This window comes from Carya illinoinensis, chromosome 1 (assembly GCF_018687715.1).
Source record: "Carya illinoinensis cultivar Pawnee chromosome 1, C.illinoinensisPawnee_v1, whole genome shotgun sequence".
NCBI lineage: Eukaryota > Viridiplantae > Streptophyta > Magnoliopsida > Fagales > Juglandaceae > Carya > Carya illinoinensis.
Genome location: NC_056752.1, coordinates 4018497 through 4042429, shown reverse-complemented (window position 1 = coordinate 4042429; position 23933 = coordinate 4018497). Strand labels below are relative to the sequence as shown.

General features: G+C 36.7%; 1 protein-coding gene across 3 annotated transcripts in view; it reads left to right on the top strand.

The window, feature by feature from the left end:
* Positions 1 to 23606, top strand: part of LOC122306512 — a 49878-nt gene extending 26272 nt beyond the window's left edge. For 2 of the 3 annotated variants that reach the window (XM_043118943.1, XM_043118941.1), the window contains 24 exons: positions 3677 to 3771; positions 4500 to 4651; positions 5421 to 5476; positions 5559 to 5772; positions 7174 to 7593; positions 7679 to 7956; positions 8169 to 8254; positions 8342 to 8428; positions 8562 to 8823; positions 8935 to 9345; positions 10716 to 10812; positions 17522 to 17835; positions 18314 to 18430; positions 18557 to 18724; positions 18901 to 19029; positions 19133 to 19222; positions 19321 to 19427; positions 19511 to 19659; positions 20685 to 20767; positions 20843 to 20938; positions 21046 to 21168; positions 21677 to 21760; positions 22391 to 22534; positions 23135 to 23606. In XM_043118943.1, coding sequence (XP_042974877.1) covers positions 3677 to 3771; positions 4500 to 4651; positions 5421 to 5476; positions 5559 to 5772; positions 7174 to 7593; positions 7679 to 7956; positions 8169 to 8254; positions 8342 to 8428; positions 8562 to 8823; positions 8935 to 9345; positions 10716 to 10812; positions 17522 to 17835; positions 18314 to 18430; positions 18557 to 18724; positions 18901 to 19029; positions 19133 to 19222; positions 19321 to 19427; positions 19511 to 19659; positions 20685 to 20767; positions 20843 to 20938; positions 21046 to 21168; positions 21677 to 21760; positions 22391 to 22534; positions 23135 to 23473 — 4101 coding nt within the window. In that variant the 3' untranslated portion in view covers positions 23474 to 23606. Of the gene's footprint in view, positions 1 to 3676; positions 3772 to 4499; positions 4652 to 5420; positions 5477 to 5558; positions 5773 to 7173; positions 7594 to 7678; positions 7957 to 8168; positions 8255 to 8341; positions 8429 to 8561; positions 8824 to 8934; positions 9346 to 10715; positions 10813 to 17521; positions 17836 to 18313; positions 18431 to 18556; positions 18725 to 18900; positions 19030 to 19132; positions 19223 to 19320; positions 19428 to 19510; positions 19660 to 20684; positions 20768 to 20842; positions 20939 to 21045; positions 21169 to 21676; positions 21761 to 22390; positions 22535 to 23134 lie in introns of those variants that run through there. The other variant, XM_043118950.1, reaches the window with a different exon arrangement.
* The last annotated feature ends 327 nt before the right edge of the window (positions 23607 to 23933 follow it).

Genomic DNA, 23933 nt, shown 5'->3' with positions numbered 1-23933 from the left:
GCTAATGAACATCTGACTAGTCTATCCTCTGTCTTATCTAAGTTAGATACTGTGACATATTAAAAAAGTGTTACTCTCGCTAATGGTTTTTTATTGTTAAAGTTATAGGCATTGGATCCATTAAGCTCACTAACTTTATATCATTGTCATCTGTTTTATATGCTCCTAGTTGTCCCTTTAGTTTGCTGTCCATTAGTAAAATTACTCAACGTCTTCAATGTTCATTAACCTTTTATCCCTCTTCATGTGTCGTTTAGGATCTCAAGACAGGAAATAAGATTGATACGGGGCATGAAGTTGATGGCTTGTATTATCTTGATGTTAAATAGTCACCCACTCAAGCCCTTACATCCTCATCATCTGCTTATGAATGGCATTGTTGTCTTGGTTGCCCTGCTTTTTCCCTTTTGAAGCATCAGGTCAGGAATCTAGGAAATGTGTCTCCCTTGTGAAGCATGTCAAATTAGTAAACATCATAGTGTGTCGTTTATACCTCGAGTTGATAAACGAGCCTCGAGTCCTTTTGAATTGGTTCACTATAATATATGGGGACCAATCAACATTGAATCAAACACATTTTAGTATTTTGTCACATTTATTGATGACTACTCTTGTGTGACATGGGTGTTTCTGATGAAAGCTAGATCTGAACTTCTTTCCATATTCAAAGTATTTTGGAAAGAAATTAAAACTCAATTTAACAAAAGGGTTCAGGTGTTGCTTTCTGATAATGCTAAAGAATATCTATCTAGTGCCTTTGCTTCATCAAACTTCATGTTCTTATACACCCCAACAGAATGGGGTGGCTGAACGCAAAAGTCGTCATTTGTTAGATGTAACCAGAGCACTCTTACTGCACATGCATGTTCCTGAACAATTTTAGAGTGATGGTGTTCTTGCTGCTTGTCACCTTATTAACTGTATGCCTTCATTATTTCTCGATAGTTCCTCCCATTTCTCCATCTTATTTCCTTCATCTCCACCATTTACCCTTACTCCAAAAATCTTTGAGTGTGTTTGCTATGTTCATAACTTTAGCCTAGGTTTTGATAAGCTTGATCCATGTTCTACAAAGTATTTTTTTGTTGGTTATTCTTGGACTCAAAAAAGATATTGATGTTATAGTCCTGTTCTTAGATGCTACTTCACAAGTGCTGATGTTACCTTCTTTGAGTTCATACCCTATTTTTTTGACACAGTTTCGAGTGTTGAGTGTGATCCTCTACCATTACCTACTTTTACACTTTCTCCTCTTGTCGCTGGTCTTCCTTCTCCACCCCCTCCCCCAGTTACTTTACAGGTTTACTCGCGTCGCTCGCGGCTACCAGCTTCCATGCCTTCACCAACTGTGTCTCCATCTTCGGATCCTGAGTTACCTAGTACTTCAGTCTCTTCACCTATTGCTTTTTGCAAAGGTGTTCGATCTTGTGTTACTCAACATCCGATTGGTCAATTTGTCTCATATTATGCCTTATCTTCTTCATTCTCATGTTTTACATCTCAACTTTTAAAACTTTCTGTTCCTAAGATAGTTCAGGATGTTTTATCTGATCCGGAATGGAGGACAGCTATGAAAAATGAAATGGATGCCCTTCACCATGATGAGACATGAGATCTTGTTCCAGTATCACCTGGTAAGCAATCTGTTGGCTGTAAATGGATATATACAATCAAATTTCATCTTGATGGTTCGGTGGAATGTCTGAAAGCCCGCTTGGTTGCTAGGGGTTACACTCAAACATATGGCATTGATTACAAGGAGACTTTCTCCCCGGTTGCCAAAATCTCTCCTATTCGAGTGTTGATCTCTTTAGTTACTAATTTAGACTGGCCCTTATTTCAACTGGATGTTAAGAATGCATTTCTACATGGTGACTTGCATGAAGAAGTTTATATGGAGCAATCACCTGGGTTTGCTGCTCAGAGGGAGTATCGAGGTACTGTTTGCAAGTTAAAAAAGACATTATATGGTTTGAAACAATCTCCTCGAGTATGGTTTGGGAAGTTTTTTATGTTGTATTGTTATTTGGTTTTCGTAGATGCCAAACAGATCATTCGGTATTTTACCTACATAGTGATGCAGGTCACATTTTGTTGGTTGTATATATGGACGTCATTGTAATTATTGAGAGTGACTCTGCTAGAATTGCTAGGCTGAAACAATGTTTACATGATCAGTTTAAGCCAAAAGACTTGGGCAAGTTTAGATATTTCCTTGAAATTGAAGTCAGTAGATCTAAAGAGGGTATCAACTTATCTCAAAGGAAATATGTACTTGATCTTCTGGAAGAAATTGGCAGATTGGGTGCACGACCTATTGACACTCTTATGGATGCAAATCGTAAATTCTTGAAAGATGAAGGGGAGTTGTTCGGAGATACAGGTAGGTATCAAAGACTTGTTGAGAAATTGAATTATCTCACTATCACTAGACCAGACATCTCTTATGCAGTGAGTGTATTGAGTCAATTTTTACAAACGCCTAGGGTCTCACATTGGGATGCTGTAATTCATATTCTTTGTTATCTTAAGCGAGCTCCTGACCTTGAATTACTGTATTGACCAAATAAACATCTTAGGGTTAAAGTCTTTTCAAATGCTGATTGGGTAGGATCCCCTTTAGATAGAAAATCTACTACTGGATATTGTACTTTTGTAGGAGGTAACTTGGTTACATGGAAGAGTAAGAAACAAGCAATAGTAGCTCGGTCTAGTGCAGAAGCCGAATACAGGGCAATGGCTCACACTACTAGTGAGTTGACATGGTTGCAACATTTTCTTCAAGAGATTGGGTTTCCAGCTCCTACCCCTTTTCAGTTATTTTGTGATAATCAAGCCGCAGTGCATATTGCCTCTAATCCTGTGTTTTATGAGAGAACTAAATATATAGAGATTGATTGTTACTTCATTCGAGATAAGATACTAAGTGGTGATATTGCTATACCTTTTGTGAAGTCTGCCGATCAACTCGCAGATGTGTTTACTGAGTCTTTGTGTTGGAGTTGGTTAAAACTTATTTGTTTCAAGCTGGGTTTATATGATAAATATGCCCCAGCTTGAGGGGGAGTGTTAGAGGACATGTTTGTAATTAGTATAAGTGTGTGAGGGTATATGTTTGTACATCAATGAAATCATCAAGATCTTTCCCATATGTTTCTACAGGTGCAAACAATTTTTATGGGCCACGTTCCATCAATGAAAAGCCGATGATTTAGGCCTCGTTTGTTTTCACAAATGAGTTGAGATTAAAGTTGAAAGTTGAATAAAATATTGTTAGTATATTTTTTTAATATTATTTTTATTTTGGAATTTGAAAAAGTTGAATTATTTATTTTATTTTTGTTTTGGGATTGGAAAAAGTTGAATTTTTTATTTTATTTTGTATGGGGATTTGAGAAAGTTGTAATGATGAGATGAGTTGAGTTGAGATGGTTTGTTTTCAAACCAGGCCTTACTTGATCTATGTGATGGGAACGCGTTGCATGGGTTTGGGGTTTAATTGGATAAATGACATGTAGTGTTTGCATGGTCTCCGGGATTCCTCATCAACGAAAAAATTTGATCACCATCATATTAGTTAGATTATATTTTTTGGCACTTCATTCTCTTTTTCTCTCTCTCCTTTATTCATGTGAGCATTTATGATGAATCCTAAACATCTCTTTTTCTGGAACAGGTAGAGAACCAATCAGGCTTAAACCTTCTTTGTCAATTCTACAATGAGCAAAGTTTATCAATAGCTAGAAATCAGTCGGCTTCTGTTTTTTTAAGGTACCTTCCCAAAATATAGCAATCATGCATCTTCATGTATATGAGGTGGGCCAAAATTAGAGTAGGTGTCGTATTTGTTGTTCTTGCGCTTTGCAGTAACTTCTCTGAGGACCTAACTTTTAATAATCACCAATCAGATAAAATGTCCCATCTGGGCCCATTATTCATGTGTTATCATATCTGTTAGATGACAATGGCTATCCATTTGAGACCACATTTCTTTTGTGAAGAAAATTTTGAACTACTTGGTTTTTATTTCCCTTTTGGTTTGATTCGCTGTCTATCCTCTATGAATGAAGAGGAATAATAGAGTCTTATTCTGATTACACATTTAATAAATAAGGGAAATCTGATTGCTAATTTGATGCTGCTGCTTGAAATGTGCTTTTATGCAATAACCTGCTTGTTGTTTCCTCTAGTTTCATGCACTCATATATACATGCTTGCTTGAGGTAAACATATGTGTGTTTGTGGGTACTTTAACATCAAAATATGACAGGTCTTTCCAAAATAATTTTTAGCCAGAATGGACTAGAGTTTTCAAGTATTAGCAGTGTAATAGAATTTGATCCTCAAAAAATATATTTGATTGTTAGAGATTCTTAGTTTTAGGGGGGTCATTTACACTTAAAACTTGCTTGTATGCATGTATTTGCATCATACATAAACTAACTCAATTTGGATTGCTCTGTGATTTATTGATTGATTGAGCAATTGATCTTATCAAGGAACTCAGGTATAGCCAACCAATCTCCAGAAATCAAATCAGTTGTTTCACTTCAACTTGCCAATCTTGGATCCCTCAAAACTTCTCCCATTCGCATTTCGCTTTTAGAAGCTCAAGCACTCGCCTGCAGGACACGAATAATGTCGGTCGAAGGTATGTTTGTCCATTGTTTACAATGTCATTGAATATCTTTGGTTTTTACAGCCAGCCATATGCCCTTTAGGTGTAGCGTGCATTCTGGTATTTGTATGTTAGATCGAACATCTCATCACTTTAGTTGTTCGAAAGATTCTTATATTTAAAGGCAGCATGAGAAGAGTGTCAATGAATTTGTTAAAGGTGTTAATGATGTTTGTACTTCAATTTTATTTTATTTTTAAATTTATACCTTTTTATGACTTGACAAAGTGCAACATGGGGTTGATTTTTTATGAACTTGGCGACCAAAATTAGTGCCACAGCATTTTTAACTTTGAGGATAGTATGTTGTATTTCACTCTATGTGTATGACGTTGTGTAAACTTAAAAAAAAAAAAAAAAAAAAAAAAAATTCCTAGTTAAAATTTTATTTGACCAATTGCTTTCTATTTTATGATTTAATCTTGTTCATTTTGAAATTTGAGAATTTTTTTTGTTTTTTGTTTTTTGGGGGGGGGGGGGGGGGGGGGAGTAGGCTGGACTTCTATTTGTTAATTACTATGAAATAAGAAAGTGAAAATTTGTAAGAGCCCATGTAACATGAGATACAAAAGGACATCGGATTGGGCGGATCAGCTTGAGATGAGCTTCCTTGGCTTCTTAATCTTCTTATCTTGATTGGCTGATTTATGAATTCGAGTTTCCCAATTTGTACAAAAGATTTCAACATTAGATCATATAAAATATTCTTGGGCTTAGCTTATACCGTTATTTCTTTGAACAGATTCAAAAACATACCCTGGGCCTTTTCTAGTAGTTGACATTTCAAGAAAATCTGAGGTATTTTCCCAAATTTATTTGCACTTCTGTATTTTATTAAGTTCATGATTTGCCTCATTTTGTTGATTCCTTTTCTCTGTAGGATGGATTGTCAATTGTAGTTTCTTCTTTGACAAGAATACATAATGAAACTGGATTCGCTATGGAGTTACGATTTCAACGACGGGAACATAATGACAATGAGATTGCTTCTGCATTGCTAAAATCGGGAGAAACAATTGACGATTCCGTGGCCATGTTTGATGCTGTAAGTTTGTCAGGTGGATTAAAGAAGGCACTGGTATCTATAAGTGTTGGTATGCATTGGAACTCCAGTTCTTTGAGTCTATCCAAACTCCAAATTTTCCAAGTCATTCATACTTCTTTCCACTATTCTATCTCTTCCCTTTTTTTGGTCATCATTGTCAGTCTGTTCTTTAGCAAGTGGTTTGACTTTTACCCAGTGGTTAAAATTATGGATAAATGTGTCTTGTCACTTCAGAAGCACATATCTCTAGTGGATGTCAATGTAGATTTGAAGCTCCAATTTGTTTGCGTGTATGTGATCCTTTAATCTACGTAGATGTTGTCATGTAAATGATGATGCTACTCCTTGAATTTGAATTATGGCGATAATTTTCTTTTCCTCTTTTGGGTGTTGTGACTGGTCAGGCATGGATTGAACTTGGAGAAGTGCATCTGGAGTCTCATGTGATCCAAAATATCAAATATCTTTAAAATTGAAGGGAAAAATGTGACTGTTATAAAGTGACATATGTTTGCTTGTGTTTTAAAGAGAAGTTATGTGAAAAATCACTTCCTTTTTATCAAATGGTGCTATGTCTAGCCAATGGCTCATACGCCAATTGGCATCTTTGCTTAATTTCTCATGTAGATTCATGGGCAATAGTTATATTTACGTTATAAAGAGTATGTATATATTGAGAATGAATGTATACACAATGTACTTACAAAAAAAAGTAAATTATGCACAAAGTTACCATTTGTGCAAGAAGTTTGCTTTTAGTTCAAAAGGACAATTTGTAGAATCAAAACAAGTGTTTTCTTGTTCAAAAACCAATTTTTATTGACTCGGAGAAATGCACTAGAGTATTGATGTTTATCAGGCACACCTGAATTCACATGCAATAATATTTATCTTTGACCAAAAAAAATCGTCTATGAATATTAGTGGGAGGTGGAAAAGCCATTAAGAAAAAAGGTGCTTATTAGATTATTATTGGCCAAGAGAAGGGTTTCTTAGGTGCAGCAAGTGATACCTTTTGTGATGGCTCACACAAATGTGCTCTTGAAACAAAAAAGGTTTGTAGTCATATTAGGTGGAAAGGTTTGAGCTTATTGTCCAAGTTTATGGTCGTTTTCTTTTTCTTGGTGAGTCCTAGTTGTGGTCTTGAGATGGAAAAGTTCATATATGCACCTTAGTTATAGAATTTAAGGAATCTGCACAATTTAATAATAGTATTTCAAAAAAAATGACAAACAAATATTGGGAGATTCCAAAGTTGGTGTAGCACACTGGCAAAAGATTGAAGGTGACTGTGAAAAGAAGGTTTTGTTGGAGGAGGGGGGGTAAGGTCTAGAGTTTTTATCTTGCTGCTGACCAAAATGACACAATAATTTTTCAAGATTGATAGTAGAAGTTTAATTGATAATTATATTATTGCCTGAAATCAGCCTCGTTGACCACTGATGTGCAGGTAACTTCTTATTTTCCTTCAGACCTGAATTTTCAGATGGCTCAACAAATTCTAAGGATTCCCTTTCAGTGGAGTGGTCAGATGATCTTGAAGGTGGGAAGGCAGTTCGTCTCTCTGGAATTTTGGGTCAATTAAGCTATAGAGTCCGAAAGGCTTTATTTGTTGGATCTGCAAAATGTTCCTTCAGTACAGCATGCTGTGTTCTCAAATCCAACGGTTCAGATGTTGCAAGCATTCATTTTTTGATTCAGAGGATTGGAAGAGATGTGCCTGTCGTATCTTCTGATACATTCAGAGATGGGTTTAAAAATAGGGATTTACCCGTTGCTTTACGAGAACAAAAGGAAATTTTTCTTCTTCCGACCATACAGGTGTCCAATTTATTACACACAGAGATTTATGTTGTTTTGAGTGAAACAGGTAAGCTGAAATTCATGGACTGATAAATATTTCTCAGTTTACTACTGATTGGGCTCATAACCATTTATCACTTTTCCTTGTGCAGATTTATGTACAACTCGTGGCTATGAAAACATCGGGAAAGAAGCAACCATATCATGTGGTTCAACATGTGATCTTTATGCTAATCCTGCCATTATTTTCTTCACTGTCACTTTAACTGCTTTTGATACAAGCTGCAAACCAGTGAATAGTGGTGATTGGGTCAAAAAGTTACAAAAGCAGAAAATTGATGCCCATCATCTGGACATTGATCTGGATTTTGGTGGTGGAAAGTATCGTGCTACCTTAAGATTGTCTCGAGGGGACCGAGGCATATTAGAGGTTATGCTACAGCAACATTTGCTTTTAGTGTTCACTTGATATTTTTGTGATCAAAAGAGCATCAACATTAAAATTGGATGGGTGCTTTCTGCCTATTTATCACTCTTTTGGATACTGAATAACTTGTACATATATTTCCTAATTATTTCTACTTGGTTCATTGTGTAAATTAGATGCCTTGTTGGAAATCTTATCTTGGTATTTACTTGCAGGCTGCTATTTTTACATCATATGCCCTGAAAAATGATACTGATTTTTCTCTTTATTTCTTTCCACCTGATAAGAAGCCTCTATCAAGGTAGTCACTGCATTTGAGATTAGTTAAATTTGAGCATCACTCTAGGTTGCTGACTATCTTGATACCCATAAATATATGTATATGCAGGGATGAAGCTGGGAAGTCTGGTTCCAACATACCTCTGGAGTTGGGATTACTTGTGCCTCCAAAGTCAATTAAATCATGGTTATTAAAGTAAGCTAATTTATTCACAATGGTTTTATGAATGTGTGAGTTCCATTTTTTCTACGTATGCCCTAAAGTTTGATAGACTTTATAAGCATTCCAATTCTGTCTTATGGTCATCTTATGTACCCTCTGTTGCTAGATCTAACAAAGTGCAGCTCAAATTGTTAGAAGACTGTGCATCAGAGTCACTACTAGACTTGGATGCATTATCAGGTCTTACAGAGATAAGCTTGGAAGTAGAAGAAGGATCTGGAGTCAAATCTACTACAAAGCTTGGGGTGTCCATGGGGCCACTTTCAAGTAAAGTAGATTTGCCATCTCAATATGTGACCATGGTCCCACGTTATGTTGTATTAAATGAATCAGATGAAAGTATCACTGTCCGTCAATGTCATTTACAGGTTTGCTCTCAATATATTAGTGGAGGTGCCTTTTGCTTGAGCTCACGTCCGTGTAGATTTCTGTTATGCATGTTCTTATCCTTCCCTCCCTTGCTTTCTGTCTCTATGAAGGATGACATGACAGGCATGATCTGTGTTAGCAGCAAACAGAGAATAACTTTACAGCTGCGGAATGGAGTTAGCAAGGGGACAGAGTTCAGTTTATTTGAGAATTTTATTAGAAAGCACAGAAATGCTAATGATGACTTGTTACTATACATCCAGTTTCAATTGAATGATTCTGAACTTAATTGGTCAGGGCCAGTTTGTATTGCTTCCTTAGGACGCTTTTTCCTGAAGTTCAGGAAAAACAAATCAAATCAATCCACTGCAGCAGCAGTACATATAACAGAATTTGCAGCTGTTCATGTCGTAGAAGAAGGTTCTTCTCTTGTTCTGCACTTCAAGAAACCTCCAGATGTCAGTCTACCATATCGAATTGAAAATTGCTTGCAAGATGTAGCTATAACTTACTACCAAAAGGTTGTGCTGTTGTTCCGTTTTCCTTTTTTATCATCTTCTAATCTAGTTGGTGCAGATTGGAAATGTAATCTGCATGTTAATTTTCTGTATTTTTTAGGGGAAAAAGTACATAGTCCCCCTCAAAATATCATCCAATTTGCAATCGCACCCCAAACTATCAATTTTGGCAATTGTCCTCTCAAACAAGTGGTGCTACCCACCCCCCAGCACCCTGTCCCCGCCTAGTCGGGGTGGCTATATTGACCCCATCCCTGCCCACATCTTTGACTGTCCGCATCCACTTGCTGGGTGGGCGGATTGACACCACCGTCTGTCCACCCACCCGTCCACCAACAGAATACCAAAACACAATAATTGTACATCCATAGCACAAAATCGCGATTCCATCCAATAATCACATAAAATCAACAAAAAATCTCAGATCGATGCATAGATCTACATATTTGTGCACAGAAGCACAAAGATCCAAAATCGCGATTCCATCAAATAATTGCACAAAATCAACAAAAAATCTCATATATATGTACAATTCTACATATTTGTGCAGAGAAACACAGAGACCCAACTCATTGACTCACAACAAAGGTTGTGTCTTAAAACTCATAGATTCATGGCCACAGTTGTGGTTCTTTGAGTAGAGACCCATGACCAAGCCGTCATTGTGGGTCATATAGTTGTAGACCACGACTTGGCTGTGACCCACTTCCATAGCTTGGCCGTGGGTGGAGAAAGATTTTTAGGGTTTTGAGTTTTTATATGCTGGATTTAAGAAAAAAAAATGCTTATATATATATTATGCGGGTGGGTGGGGTACACCACACCCCCCCCCCCCCCCCCCCCCCCCCCCAGGGGGAGGCGGCGGCACCAGCACTTAGGCAGGCGGCTTGTCAAGCTAGGGCAAGGGTGGGTGACCCGCCGCCCACCCCTATCTCAAACTACCTGGAAATTGTGAGATGGACCTCATTTCCCTTAAAAAGACAAAACTACCTTTAAATTTGTCAAAAAAAGTCAAAATACCTATCAACTTAAAAAATGTACACTTTAAAAAAAACAAAAAAGTAAATGAAGTTTAAAAAGTGAAGAAAGCTTTTAAAAGAAGTTTTTTATTTTTTGTTATAGAATGATTATTGAATTCTTTAACTTTGATTCATTTTTTTTTATTATTGTTTTTATTTTTAGCCATTTTAATCTTTTTATCAAGGGTGTTTATGTCCAATTTTTTACACGGGGTGGATTACAATGTTTTGGAAGTTTGAGGGGGTTATTGCCAAAATTGATAGTTTGATGGTAATTTCAAGTTGGGTTGTAGCTTGAGAGAGATTGGTGTAATTTACATTTTTTATTTTTATTTTCACTTGGAAATTTTGCAGGAATCAATAGAGACAGAGATTCTAGAACCCAGCCGTAGTGTGAATTATGTCTGGGATGATTTGACTCTTCCACATAAACTGGTTGTCCAAATCAGTGGTAATCATCGATCTCTTATACGTTACTCACTTTATCCTATTAATTTGGTTCTTTCATGACCTTTTTTTGAGAAAATTATTCATGATAATTTGGTTAAGAATGAAGTTTAGAATGATTAATCACTATGGTGGAGACATACGTCACCTTGGATTTCTGAAACAGCTCCATATCATGTTACTCGGGCAATCCATCTTAGCATTGCATGCTTGTGTTCCGTAAAAGTTATCTATGCAACTTTTAATAAAATATTATACATATATGTGACTCGTTTAGGAGATTCTTAGCTCTCGGCATTGCTCATCTCTATTGCAGAATCAACTTGACTTAATTATTATAAAAGGAAAAAAAAAAAAGCTTGATCTGTTTTTCATTTTTAACAGGCAAGTAGTTTTCCATCTCACGGTTGTGTATATATCAGGTAGAATACTACGGTATATGGATAATCGTTTCTTCAAAATGTGGGCATCAATCTTTAATAATGTTGGATGTGGTGTGATGTCAGAGTTCTGTGTTTTATGTATACGTGTAGATGCTGAAACGCAAGATTTTGTGTGTATCAATATAGTTTTAATCTCTTTGGTTTCGTAGATAAGAGTATGTCTCTACAAAGGATTGACTAATGTTGTATACAATACAATGGATTGGACTAATGCCGTATGCAATACAAAGAATCAGAGTAATGGCTCGATATAATAGAGAATTGGAAAATTAAACTAGTTAGATTCTTTTTGTTTATCTTAAATTGCAATAGTATTACTGCTCTATTTACACCCATTTGAGTGACAAACCTTAAGTGATATTTCTGTTTTGTTAAAAGAAAAAAGGGGTACTGAAGAGAATCTCAATTTTCATTGATGCTTGAGAGTTTTTTAACACTTAGGTCCCACTATTTGTATTTTCTCTCTGGTATTCAACTTTGAGATGAAGCTTATAGAGCTTCATATCTCTTGGAAGATAACTGTTGAATGGAGTCAAGGTTGTTGTCATGGTCTATACTGTTCTGGCCACTTCTTGTAGTGACCTTGCCATGCAATTGTACTATCACTACAGATCTAATAGCAGGATTTTCTAATGCCACTATCTGGATTCTAGAAATAAAATTTCACGGAAGTTCAAATCAAGCATTTGGTGTATGTAAATAGTTCAAATTCCGGTTTGCTTTTCTTTGTTAAAGTTTAGGAATTTTTCTGGTATGATATGACATTTTTGTTGCAAATTTGGAAATCTAGAGAGATTTATTTCGTTTGATTTTCGTGGCACCTAGGTAATCAATTTCCAAATGTAGTTTCCATGCAGAAGTGATCACTTAGCAGTACTCTACGGTCTAGAGACTATTATACCCAGGGTTAATGCTGTTTTTTATGCATCAAAATCGATCAAGGTGATTTTTTGACCATTTGTTGTGGCCCTATGTATATCATGTGGACTTAGGTATGCTACTCGAGCATACATATGTTCTTTTTTTATCGGTAAACAAAATTTTATGTTGCATAAAATAGACAAAGGCTTGAGTATACGGGACATATACAAGAGCGTCGCCTATGCATGCGAGTTTAACAATATGAGGACGTCATGAAAAGACATGCCGTTAAATCAATTACAACCGACTAATGGAGTAAAGTACTGAAAAATAAACTTCTAAACTCATCCATTGAATGCTCTCGATCTTCAAAGCTTTTTGCATTCCTCTCCCTCCATATACACCACTATAGACAAATTGGGACCATCTTCCACACTGTTGCAATCTAAGGGTTTCCCTGGATGCTGCCAAGAAGCTAGAAGGTCGATTACCCTTTTTGGCATCGTATCTGCATACGTATGTGAAAACTGAAAAGGTCTTGATTAATCAAACCTTTACATACGAAAAACTGGTAATATTTCTAAATTGTCAACATTCCATAGTTTGATCTTTTGTACCTTGGGGTTGAATGAAGTATCACTGTTGGTGCCATATGTGAGACTGTTCTGGTTTTAGTGAAATTTGGTTTGAACTAGGGATGAGGGTGCATGAATATTGGTATAGTACATCACGCTGCAATGCCTCATTGTCATTCATATATACAAAATAAAAGACCTGGATGAAATAGGTTCTTTTGGCCGCAAGTTGGTCTTCTTTTCTTCAACCAACAATATATATAGACATGATGGGCCTTTAATTGAAGGTCTGCGTAAGATTGAGAAAAGATAGCGTGGCAAAGAGAGATTTGAGTGTGTCGAGATTTGGGTGTGGCTTTGGTGTTATATGCATTTCATACGCAATCACTTCAGTGAAGTCAACACTCTAGAGAAAAGAGAAAGGAGACTTCTAATTTAAGAGATCAACTGGCCCGCATGATAAAAGAGTGTTGCAGTGTTGAAAAAGGTATTTTTTCACTTGTCAAAAAATCAAAAAAAGGATGTTCTTGTTCTTTAGATATCTCATGAATTGGAGAAAATTATAGAAATTGTCACTCTTGGTAGAAATTGGGGCATTGGGTTGAGTATTTTATCACCATTCACGTGCTTTTGGTGATTTTCTTTCTGATAATTTCCATTAATGGATGTAGGCTTTTTAAGCTGAACCACTTAAATCTTAGTGGTTTTGTGATTGCTGAGTTTTGTTCTTCTTTTTCTATTTCTTGATTATCTTAATATCTCTGTTTATCCCAACAAACTGGTATAAGAGTGTAGGCTTCTTTTGTGGGATGGCTACTACAAAGTAGAATTAGAAAAGTTTGATGGTCAGAATAGTTTTAGTTTATGGTGCATCAAGATGCATGCTTTATTGCAACAATAAGTTTTGGCAATGGTTTTAGATGATAAGGTGGGCTTAACATTGCAAAAGAAGATCTAGTATAACTTGAAGAGAAATTGTGTGGTGCACTTCTGTTGTGTCTTTCAAGTGGAGTTTTGCAAGAAATAATTGACAAAGAAACAGTCTGGAGTTTCAAAAAGTTTGGGAGTTAAGATGCAGGAATGTACACCTTCTTTGAGCATTTCGATGAAAAACTGTTATCACGAGTTCAATTAAAAACCAGCAGGAGTATGGCAGTTAGGCTGAAAAAGAGATGCACAGTACACTAAAGGAGATGGAAACCCAGCTTGTCAAGTTGAATGCAGTGGTCGCTTTTTTGTCTACGAAAATAGACTTGCTTTCAGCTAGAGGCAACAAGGCTATAATAAATGAGCCTGATAGGCCTGAATTTTTTAAAATCAGATAAAGGAAAATGGAAAATCGGTTTCCTCCCAGTCCCTATAACCAGATCCAGAAGAGTGTGGCAGGTCAAAAGGAAAATCGGGTCATTCAAAGTGGGTTCTACATCGGGTATTGGCATAGAGAAGGCTGAAATGGAATGCCCTCTGCCATAGGGGACACAAAAGGCTGATAGTCAGTGTTACACCCTTGGTCAGTGTTCTACTTGAAGAAACTATGGCACCCATGCCGGAGTTGGAGGAAAATAGTGTAAGGCCGAGGTCTGAGGGAGATGTAGGGTTCGTCGAAGTTGTACATAAAGGGTCGCTGGGTGGCAGCGCACCGCCAATTAGTGTTCTTGTCGATGAAACGACGACACCCACCCCGGGGTTGAAGGAACTTGATGTATTGCTGAGACTTGCTAACAACCCAAAACCTCCAATGCTGCAAGATACCAATTTGTCAGTATCTATTCAGACATCTTGTGACAGTAACAATGGAGTTGTTGAGGAGGTACTGGATTTGAATGCAGGAGATTGTGGGGGGGCAAATATGGGTTTGTCATTGGTGCCTTGTGAGGAGGAATGTTTAAGGCCTAGTGTACAGTTGGGACCTGTGTCTGGGGAAGATGTTGTCCCCTTGGTATCTCTTCCTCCGATAAACAATATAGCTGGTTCATCATCGGATTGAGGTTTTGCAAAAGGTTAACGAGATACAGTAGTGTGTGGGGACTACATGTGGAGGATTTGACAACCAATTTATAGCACTACTTAGTACTCATTGCAATTGAGGCAGGTCACTCACTTGACACAAAATCAAGATTTAAGAAGAGTAGGGAGTTAAAGCGCCTTTCTTGGGCAATCAACTACAATGCAAACGGAGGTAGTACAAGTCGAGGGAGGACTAGAGGGAGGGCAGGAGTATGAAGCCTTACTCCGTCCTTGTAGGATCATTTGGGTGGAGTATTAGTCTTGTGGGAAACAAGGGTTGGGGTAGTTACAGTGATTTGCTTTGCTTTGGGGAGGCATGTTTTGTACCTTTCGGGCTTGGTGTCTATTGGATAGGTTTCTAATTTCTCCCTCTCGGGCTGTGTTCATTAGGGGCTCTCTATTATGGGCTAGGTGTTTTCTCTTGTATACACCCTGTGTAATTGGTTACGCCTATTGATATTAATACATTTTTACTTATATAAAAAAAAAAAATGAGTTTGAGGAATTTGATATTAAGCTTGATGATAAGGACGGGACCTTAATTTTGTGATGTTCTCTACCTGACCCTTTTGATAATTTTGTTAATTTGATGAGGTGTGATAGGGATATCATGTCCTTAGGTATGTTAAGTTTGTTTTGAATTCTAAGGAGTTGGGAAAAAAAAAATATATGGGAAAAGTAGTGAAAATCAGATTGAGGGTTTATTTGTTGAGAATTCCTCTAGTGAAGGCTCAAACAAAAGTCTTTCTAACAAGGAAGTGTTACTATTATTGCAAATTTGATCATCATAAGGTTGAGTGCTGAAGTTAAAAAATAGGAAAGGAGTTCCGCTAGTGTAGCTAGCCTCGTCAAAGTAAGTTCTGATGGTTTAAAGACCCTCCTGGATTCAACATGTCTAGAGGTCGCTTTAGCTATATGGGTCCTTGATTCAGTTTGTACATTTTGTGTATTTGAAAAAGATTGGTTTATTGCCTATGAGTCGATCCATGGTAGTTCAGCTTTGACATAAGTCGAAATGAGTAGTGAGATTGTTTGGATTGCTGCAATCCGCTTAGGGATTCATGACAGGATTGTGGGAACTCAAGTGATATTCGGCATGTATCATATTTGATTTTTTTAACTCCCATTTGTTATTGGTAATCTAGTGAAGATGGAGTTATCATAGTCTGCAAAGATTCGTTGGTTTTGATGGAAGGTAACATGGTTGATGGCCTCTACTTTCTTTGGATAGTACATTGACAGGTTCAGCCATTCTACTATCTTTAGAGGTTCTAGGCCTATAGTTCAAGCATTACTTGGACTTGGTTGGTATTCATGGTTTGTGATAGCCTAATGGGTTTTGGGGGAGACAGTTTGGAGAAGATTCATATGGTCGGATTTGATGGAATTCAAGCCGAGGTGGAGATTTATTGACACATGGCTTGAATTAGGCATAAGATTGCATAAATTTTGTATTATAACATGACATTCTAATCTCTCATCATTTCTCTATAGGATTGCCTTCCTTTCTTTTTCATTAACATGCACAACTTCAAGTGCATTTAATTCACCAATTTGCAGGCAAAAGACCTAGATAAAATAGGTTTTTAGCAACAATTCGTGTTCTTTCTTTAGCCAACAATATATATAGACATGATGGGCCATTGATTAAAGGTATGCGCAAGATTGAGGAAAGACCGTATCAAAAAGAGAGATTTGAGAGTGAATTAGGTGTTTAATATATCTGGTAGTTGGTGACTTTATTAGAAAATATATATATTTTTATAAGTACTTTATTAGAAAATATATGAGAAGAGGCTTCTTGTTCATACAAGTGAAAAGAAGATTCATATGGTCGGATTTGATGGAATTCAAGCCGAGGTGGAGATTTATTGACACATGGCTTGAATTAGGCATAAGATTGCATAAATTTTGTATTATAACATGACATTCTAATCTCTCATCATTTCTCTATAGGATTGCCTTCCTTTCTTTTTCATTAACATGCACAACTTCAAGTGCATTTAATTCACCAATTTGCAAGGCAAAAGACCTAGATAAAATAGGTTTTTAGCAACAATTCGTGTTCTTTCTTTAGCCAACAATATATATAGACATGATGGGCCATTGATTAAAGGTATGCGCAAGATTGAGGAAAGACCGTATCAAAAAGAGAGATTTGAGAGTGAATTAGGTGTTTAATATATCTGGTAGTTGGTGACTTTATTAGAAAATATATATATATTTTTATAAGTACTTTATTAGAAAATATATGAGAAGAGGCTTCTTGTTCATACAAGTGAAAAGAGAGGGCTTAGGTTTGAGAGAGCCACAAGTGAATAGAGGGCCACAGCACGCAGCAAATAAGAAAGAGGGTGTTCTTTTTATTAGATATGTCTCTGGTTAGGGAGTTAGTTTCTTTTGGTAAAAAATCCCATTCGTCTTTTGGTTTTAGTGAATTTCTTTATTGTGAATGTAGGCTTTTTAAGCCGAACCACTCAAGTCTTGGTGTTTTCTGTGATTGCTTAATTTTATTTTTGTTTTTTTAATTAACAAGCCTAAAATCTTTACTTGTCAAAAAAAGTTTAAGAGTATTAAACCAATGTGAAAATATACTTGATGGCTTATACTTGAAAATTCCCACCCAACAAAACCTTCTTCCTTTATTTTGTGGGACATGTTGATGAATCATACTTCCATGAACCTTGCTGTGAATGACATGGAGCAACACATTTAGAAGTGTGCATGAAACATAAACGTGTATCACTTGTATAATCAGATTGCAGGTTCAATAAATTACTGGGTTTATGGATTATAAAAGTAAATATGACATCTGATATTCTTGTAGATAGTGTTGTGCGTGAGATTAATTTGGATAAGGTACGACCATGGAAGCCTTTCTACAAATTTAGGCAGCAAAGAGGATTGGCATCTAATTTATTTTTTAATAAAAGTTCTGGGGACCAGAGGAACAACTTTGGTGAATTTAATGGCGTGGAGACGGTGGAAGTGGGTTACGAAGTATATGCAGATGGTCCCACGCGGGTTTTACGAATCTCTATCTCCGGTAGTCACAAGGGAGAGGCAGTGTTTCAATCATGCACAAAGATTCAACTAAGAGTTTCCCATTTCGCAATCCACCTACTTGAACGTGGAAAGCAGGTAAGCCCAATTCTCTGTTATAGATAGTGTATCGATTCCTCCCCCCCAAACCATAATTTTTTTTTTTGTTTTTTGTGTAGTTGCGTCATTTTGATTCCTTTGTTCTTTTACTATAATTTTTTGGGCATAGATGATCACATATACATTTATATATAAACTACTGCTTGGACCTGAGAGGTTGATACTTTATTCACACAGTTCTCTAGCATAAATGACTAAATAGATAGCTCAAGATAATTTAGAAAATGTGCACCAGCCCATACAATAGCGTTCAGGTTGCTTCAATAATTTTGATCATATCACTTTAAGGCCATAGCAGATAGGACTTTGCCTTTGAATACAATGCTCTATTGTTGTTCTGAGTGCAGGCTCTAATGGCATAAATTTCATTTTCGATGAACAACTTTCAACTTTGAGTTTTTATAATTTTTTTCTTGGTATTTATAGTTTTGATTTAAAATTCTATGTTTCTCTGAAGGATGGAGACGAGAGTGAGTTGCCAGTTTATTCCCCGATCATAATTGCGAGGCTTGGGAATATCAATTTGGATTCTGCATTTACTGATCGGTACAAATATAACCAGATCAGTTTACAGGTAATGATTCCATATGCTTGATATCTTCCCTACAAGGCCTATTATTTCAACTCTGTAAAGTTTTATGGTCTTGGGTAATTATTTCCATCAAATTATTATATTAATAGTGCCTTGTATTCAATCCAGTCATTGTCTTTAGAGGAGAAGTGGGTAGGAGCTCCTTTTGCAGCAATGCTTCGCAGGCATCAGTTAGACGATAGCAACCCAAATGATTGTGTACTGAGAGTTGATTTTGTGCTGCTTTCTGCAAGTTCCAATGTTATACAAGTAAAATACTCATCTATAGTTTTGCAGGTAAAAATCTGGCAGTGCATGTCTGACCTTTCTTTTGTTTTTTGGTCACTTGTAGGAAAATTAATAATATGCTTCTGACACATCGTCACTGTCAATGCTATGAAAAAGATTTGATATAACATTTGTATGCATATTTAGCTGTTCTAGCTCTGATTCTCTGACTTGGTCCTACACAGCCAGTTGATTTGAACCTTGATGAGGAGACATTAATGAGAATCGTCCCATTTTGGAGAACATCTCTCAGTGACTCTACTTCTCATAGCCGGCAGTTTTACTTTGACCATTTTGAGATCCATCCAATCAAGGTGTGATGCTTTTTCTTATTAGCTTCATGACTGTGATTCTGAGTCTCTACTCCATATTGTTAAATATTTGGAATCTCCCCTGTCTTTGTATCTGTTTTTGTAGATTTTTGCAAATTTTCTTCCTGGGGAATCATTCTCTAGTTATAGCTCAGCCCAGGAGACTTTAAGGTCCTTACTGCATAGTGTGGTAAAGGTATGTCACGCTTAAATTCTTGATTCATTTCTATGCTGTCCTTTTATAAGCGCATTCTTTCTTCGTTTGAGACCCCCCACATTTTTCAACTTCTTTAGGTGCCTCCCATAAAAAATAAAGTTGTTGAGCTCAATGGAGTGCTGGTTACCCATGCTCTGATAACGATGCGTGAATTATGTATCAGATGTGCACAACATTATTCATGGTAAGCCTATTATTCCGTGTACCTTTTTTTCCTTCAGTGTTTTCCTTGTTAAGCCATTAATGAAAATTGATTTGATCATCCAGGTATGTCATGAGGGCCATCTATATCGCAAAAGGAAGCCCATTGCTTCCACCGGGTTTTGTCTCTATATTTGATGATTTGTCTTCATCCTCTCTTGATGTTTTCTTTGATCCTTCCCGTGGATTGACGAATCTTCCAGGTTTAACTTTAGGTACTTTTTCTCCACTCTTTTTTCACTCGCTCATCCTTATTCTATTTTGGTAAGTAATCTAGTATTGTTACGTTCCCCTTTTCATAATAGTGAATATTTAAGCCATATCAATAAGTTTGGATATTCTGAGCTGCTAGGAAGCACGGATATAAATTCAAATATGTCACTGGAAATTCTTCTCCAAAAGTGGGATATGCTTTGATAGGGATCCCCTAATATATAACTTAGAAATACTTATAAAAAATATATAACATAGAAATCATCAACTTTGTTAAATTGTTGGATATCTTTGGTTATGTGGAGTAAAATGATCGTGCATTCAATGGTAAATCATATTTTAGTTTAAACATCTGACATGGTCCCTTCGTACAGTTCCTATGTTATCATTTATAAATATATTTCAATTCTATACTTTTGGGAAAGATAATATCGGATTGGTGAAGATGTATCTGAGACTCGTACAAGAGTATCCTGTGAGTATCAGATACATTTCCGTGCTCAGAGATGTTATTCAGTGATTGGGACTAGTTTATGAGTTACCAGTTGTGTATGAGGAAGTATCTGAAATAAATTGTTTCTGATACAAATACGAGTCCCCTCTAGAAGTATCCATGCTACAAATGAATGAAGACAGTAAGTACCGAGTTTTTTATCTTTAGAGGTTGCCCATCAAGTGGGATTTCGATTATGCCTGAACAATTAATGATTTTAGTGAGCTTCCAGTTATGTGCTTTCTTCTTAGATCTTATAGAAATATTACTTCAAAATGTAATGTCCTTTTACCTACGTCTTTTTTTATAAGTTTGTCCTGTTGCTAACATTAAGTTTATAGATATCAAAGAGATTCAGATCTAGGTCATTTTGACATACCTGTTTCCTAAAGATGTGCACTTGAACATGATATGCCATGTAATTTCTTTAGATGCTCATTTCAAACACAAACACTTCGTTCATGACTTCTATGTTATCTTATTTGAGAAGGTCTGGTTGTAATATCTCTCTGCTGCTTTGGCTATTGGGGACAGGTACATTTAAACTCATCCGTAAGTGTATTGATGGTAAAGGGTTCTCTGGGACAAAACGCTACTTTGGTGATCTAGAAAAAACTGTAAGTTCGATATTATTTAATTATCAGATATTGTTGACTCTGCACTCACAAAAACTATCAATGTGTTTTCTGCAGTTGAGAACAGCGGGATCTAATGTACTCTTTGCTGCTGTAACTGAAATATCAGACTCTGTTCTGAGAGGATCAGAAACAAGTGGTTTTAATGGAATGGTGCAATTAATCTTCTCCACTATTGAGTACCACAATAAGCATTTTGTAATATTTTTTTGATTAGCTTGCTTACATTGCCTTTCTGGCTGCCCATGGTTGTTTTTAAGGTAAGTGGCTTTCGTCAAGGAATATTGAAATTGGCTATGGAGCCATCATTTTTAGGAACTGCTTTGATGGAAGGTGGTCCAGATCGAAAGATCAAACTTGATCACAGTCCTGGGGTTGATGAGGTAAAATCTGTTTAACATATGTCACGTGACATAATTAGTGGGAATTGTTTCTATTTCTTTGGGGTGCACCTTTTTTCATTAATCTAGGTGGCAGGAAAGTTTTTGTAATAGTGTGTTACTCTCTTGTTTTAATTATATATTTATTTATGTTGCATAACCCCTCCGTACCCTATTGATGCTTTAGTGCCACGTTTAGTTTACATATTCCTCTTTGCTGGTAACATGTTGTACCAACTAATCCAGTAAGCTAGCCAGCCTTCTGAATTTTTAATGGTATTTCTAACGAAAGACCATGGGACCCCAATCACCAAGCAGACTATAATGAGCCAGGTTTTAAGGGTAAAATATTAATGCGCATTTCCATTCGTGCAACATAATTGAAAATTATTTTTGTAGTGTATACGTTATATGTATGTGTTAAGTATCTACAAGAAGCTAGGTCTCTTTGACTTTTTAGAAGTCTTTATTTCTGAAATCAATTACTGATTGGTTGTTTTGATTACTACAGCTATATATTGAAGGATACCTGCAAGCTATGTTGGATACTCTGTATAGACAAGAATATCTTAGAGTCAGAGTCATTGACAATCAGGTAATTTATTGAAGGGGGGAAATATTTTCGAGGCTGCATAAAAATGCTATCAATTTTTCAAATGAAACCTTGATCTTGTAATGACTGTCCTGTAAAATGCTCGCAGTTGGGCTCTGTTTCCTTTAACTGATAGCACCAATAGCGTCCCTTCCATTTCTATGAACAAATTTGATAAATATTGGTAACTCTCAATGGAGTATTGGAATGGAGAATTCCATTAGATAATGAACTATTCATTTGCCCGTTCAACTGCTGCTCAGGGATGTCTTAGTGGGTCATTGGCTCCAGGTTGGGGTGTTGGTGTTCATATTGTAACACTCCCCAGAGAGTTATTGTCTATCGTTTGCCTTTATGGTAAAATTAATCGGGGGCCTGGGAGGTGGTGGTTTACCCTGTGGAAGATGTCAGCAGTTTGAGTCTGCTTATCTCCAGCTTAATACCAAGGGCAATGCTTTTTGGTGGAGACCAAACACTGTAGATCCGGATATTCTGGATCATAAGGAATTTACATTTTCTATTGATTCTTGTACATTGGGCTAATAGTAAAAGACATGCCTGGCATGCCTAATTATGAAATATTTGATTTGCTTAAAGTTCACGATTCCTGATCATATCGCATTATGTGTCCAGGTGTTCCTGAAAAACCTACCCCCAAACAGTTCGCTCATTGAGGAGATTGTGGACCGTGTGAAAGCATTCCTTATGAGCAAGGCATTGTTAAAAGGAGATTCTTCAACTACTTCTCACCCCTTGCACCATATTCGACGAGAAAGGGTAATTGCATCCATTCATGTGTGCCTCTGTTTCCTCTTTTTTTTTAAGTAGTTAGATTTTAGCAAGGGCACAAATTACAACTTACGTTTCACATTAGGCTGTTAAGTGAAACTTGGGTAGTTTAGACATAAACCGTAACCTTATTATTATTATTTTTTATGATATTAATGTTGAAGATGTCATCTGAGCAGTTTGTTTATAGATACGTGCTATTATGTGCATGTCATGCATTAAATACTGGCATCTTTAAAAGATCTCTTGGCAAAAACTCTTATACTTGTAGGAGCACGAATTTCCTGATAATCATCATATATATGGTTCATTTTGTGGCGGCAGGACAAATCTTGGTTACTGAGCCAAAACTTGAGAGGAGAAAGTGTAAACCTGTAACAGAAGTTTCACTTTTGGCATCAATGTTGGCGTCCTTCACATTTTTCTATGCATTTATATTAATTACCTTATTTCTCTCTTTTTTAGCCTGGCTAGTAGATTTAATTTATAATTAGCATTCAAACTCATTCATCCTGTTGTGATCAATGTGCACATACGTTCATCCCGTCATCCATTTAAAATACTTAAGCAAGGAAATCTTTGCCACAGGAATGGAAAATTGGACCGACAGTGCTGACGTTGTGTGAACACCTATTTGTGAGTTTTGCAATCCGCATGTTGAGAAAGCAAGCAAATAAGTTTATGGCAAACATCAAATGGAAAAGAGAATCAGACGGTGACAATCATAAAGAAATAGTCCCCGCAAGCCCCACTGAAGATGACCCCCAGAAGGTAAAATTCCTATGGAAATGGGAAGTTGGCAAGTTTGTGTTGTCAGGCATGCTGGCATACATTGATGGGCGATTATGTCGAGGTATTCCGAATCCTGTAGCACGACGGATTGTGAGTGGATTTTTGTTGAGTTTTCTTGACAAACAAGAACAATGAATGAACTACTTTTGTATAGCTTTGTAGCCGTAATGTGCATGGATGTTATTATTTTTATTTTTGATGATGCGATATAGGACAAGTTAACCAGGATTCCTTGTAAATTTTAGTTTATTTATGGCTTTCCCCAGTATCTTTAGGGCTTCTCTATTTTTCGGTTTCCTAATAATTCTAGGATTTAGTTTCCTATTAGCATGTCACACCGCTGGCCCTTACTAGGGAAGAGGCACGACGGTAGTAGGAGCAGGAGAAGAGAGGAAACGGGGAAGGAGATGGAATTAGGGAAATTGAGTATTGGAGGTCAATTTTGATTGAAGGTTGTGGATCGTGGGCTTCAAGACTGGGGGCTTGGGCGAGACTAGGTTAGGGCTCAGACCATCAGTTGACGAGTTGGTTTAGGGCTTCTATTGGGCCTTTAGAATAATTACCTTGTTAGGGCCTAGTACTATTAAGACATTAT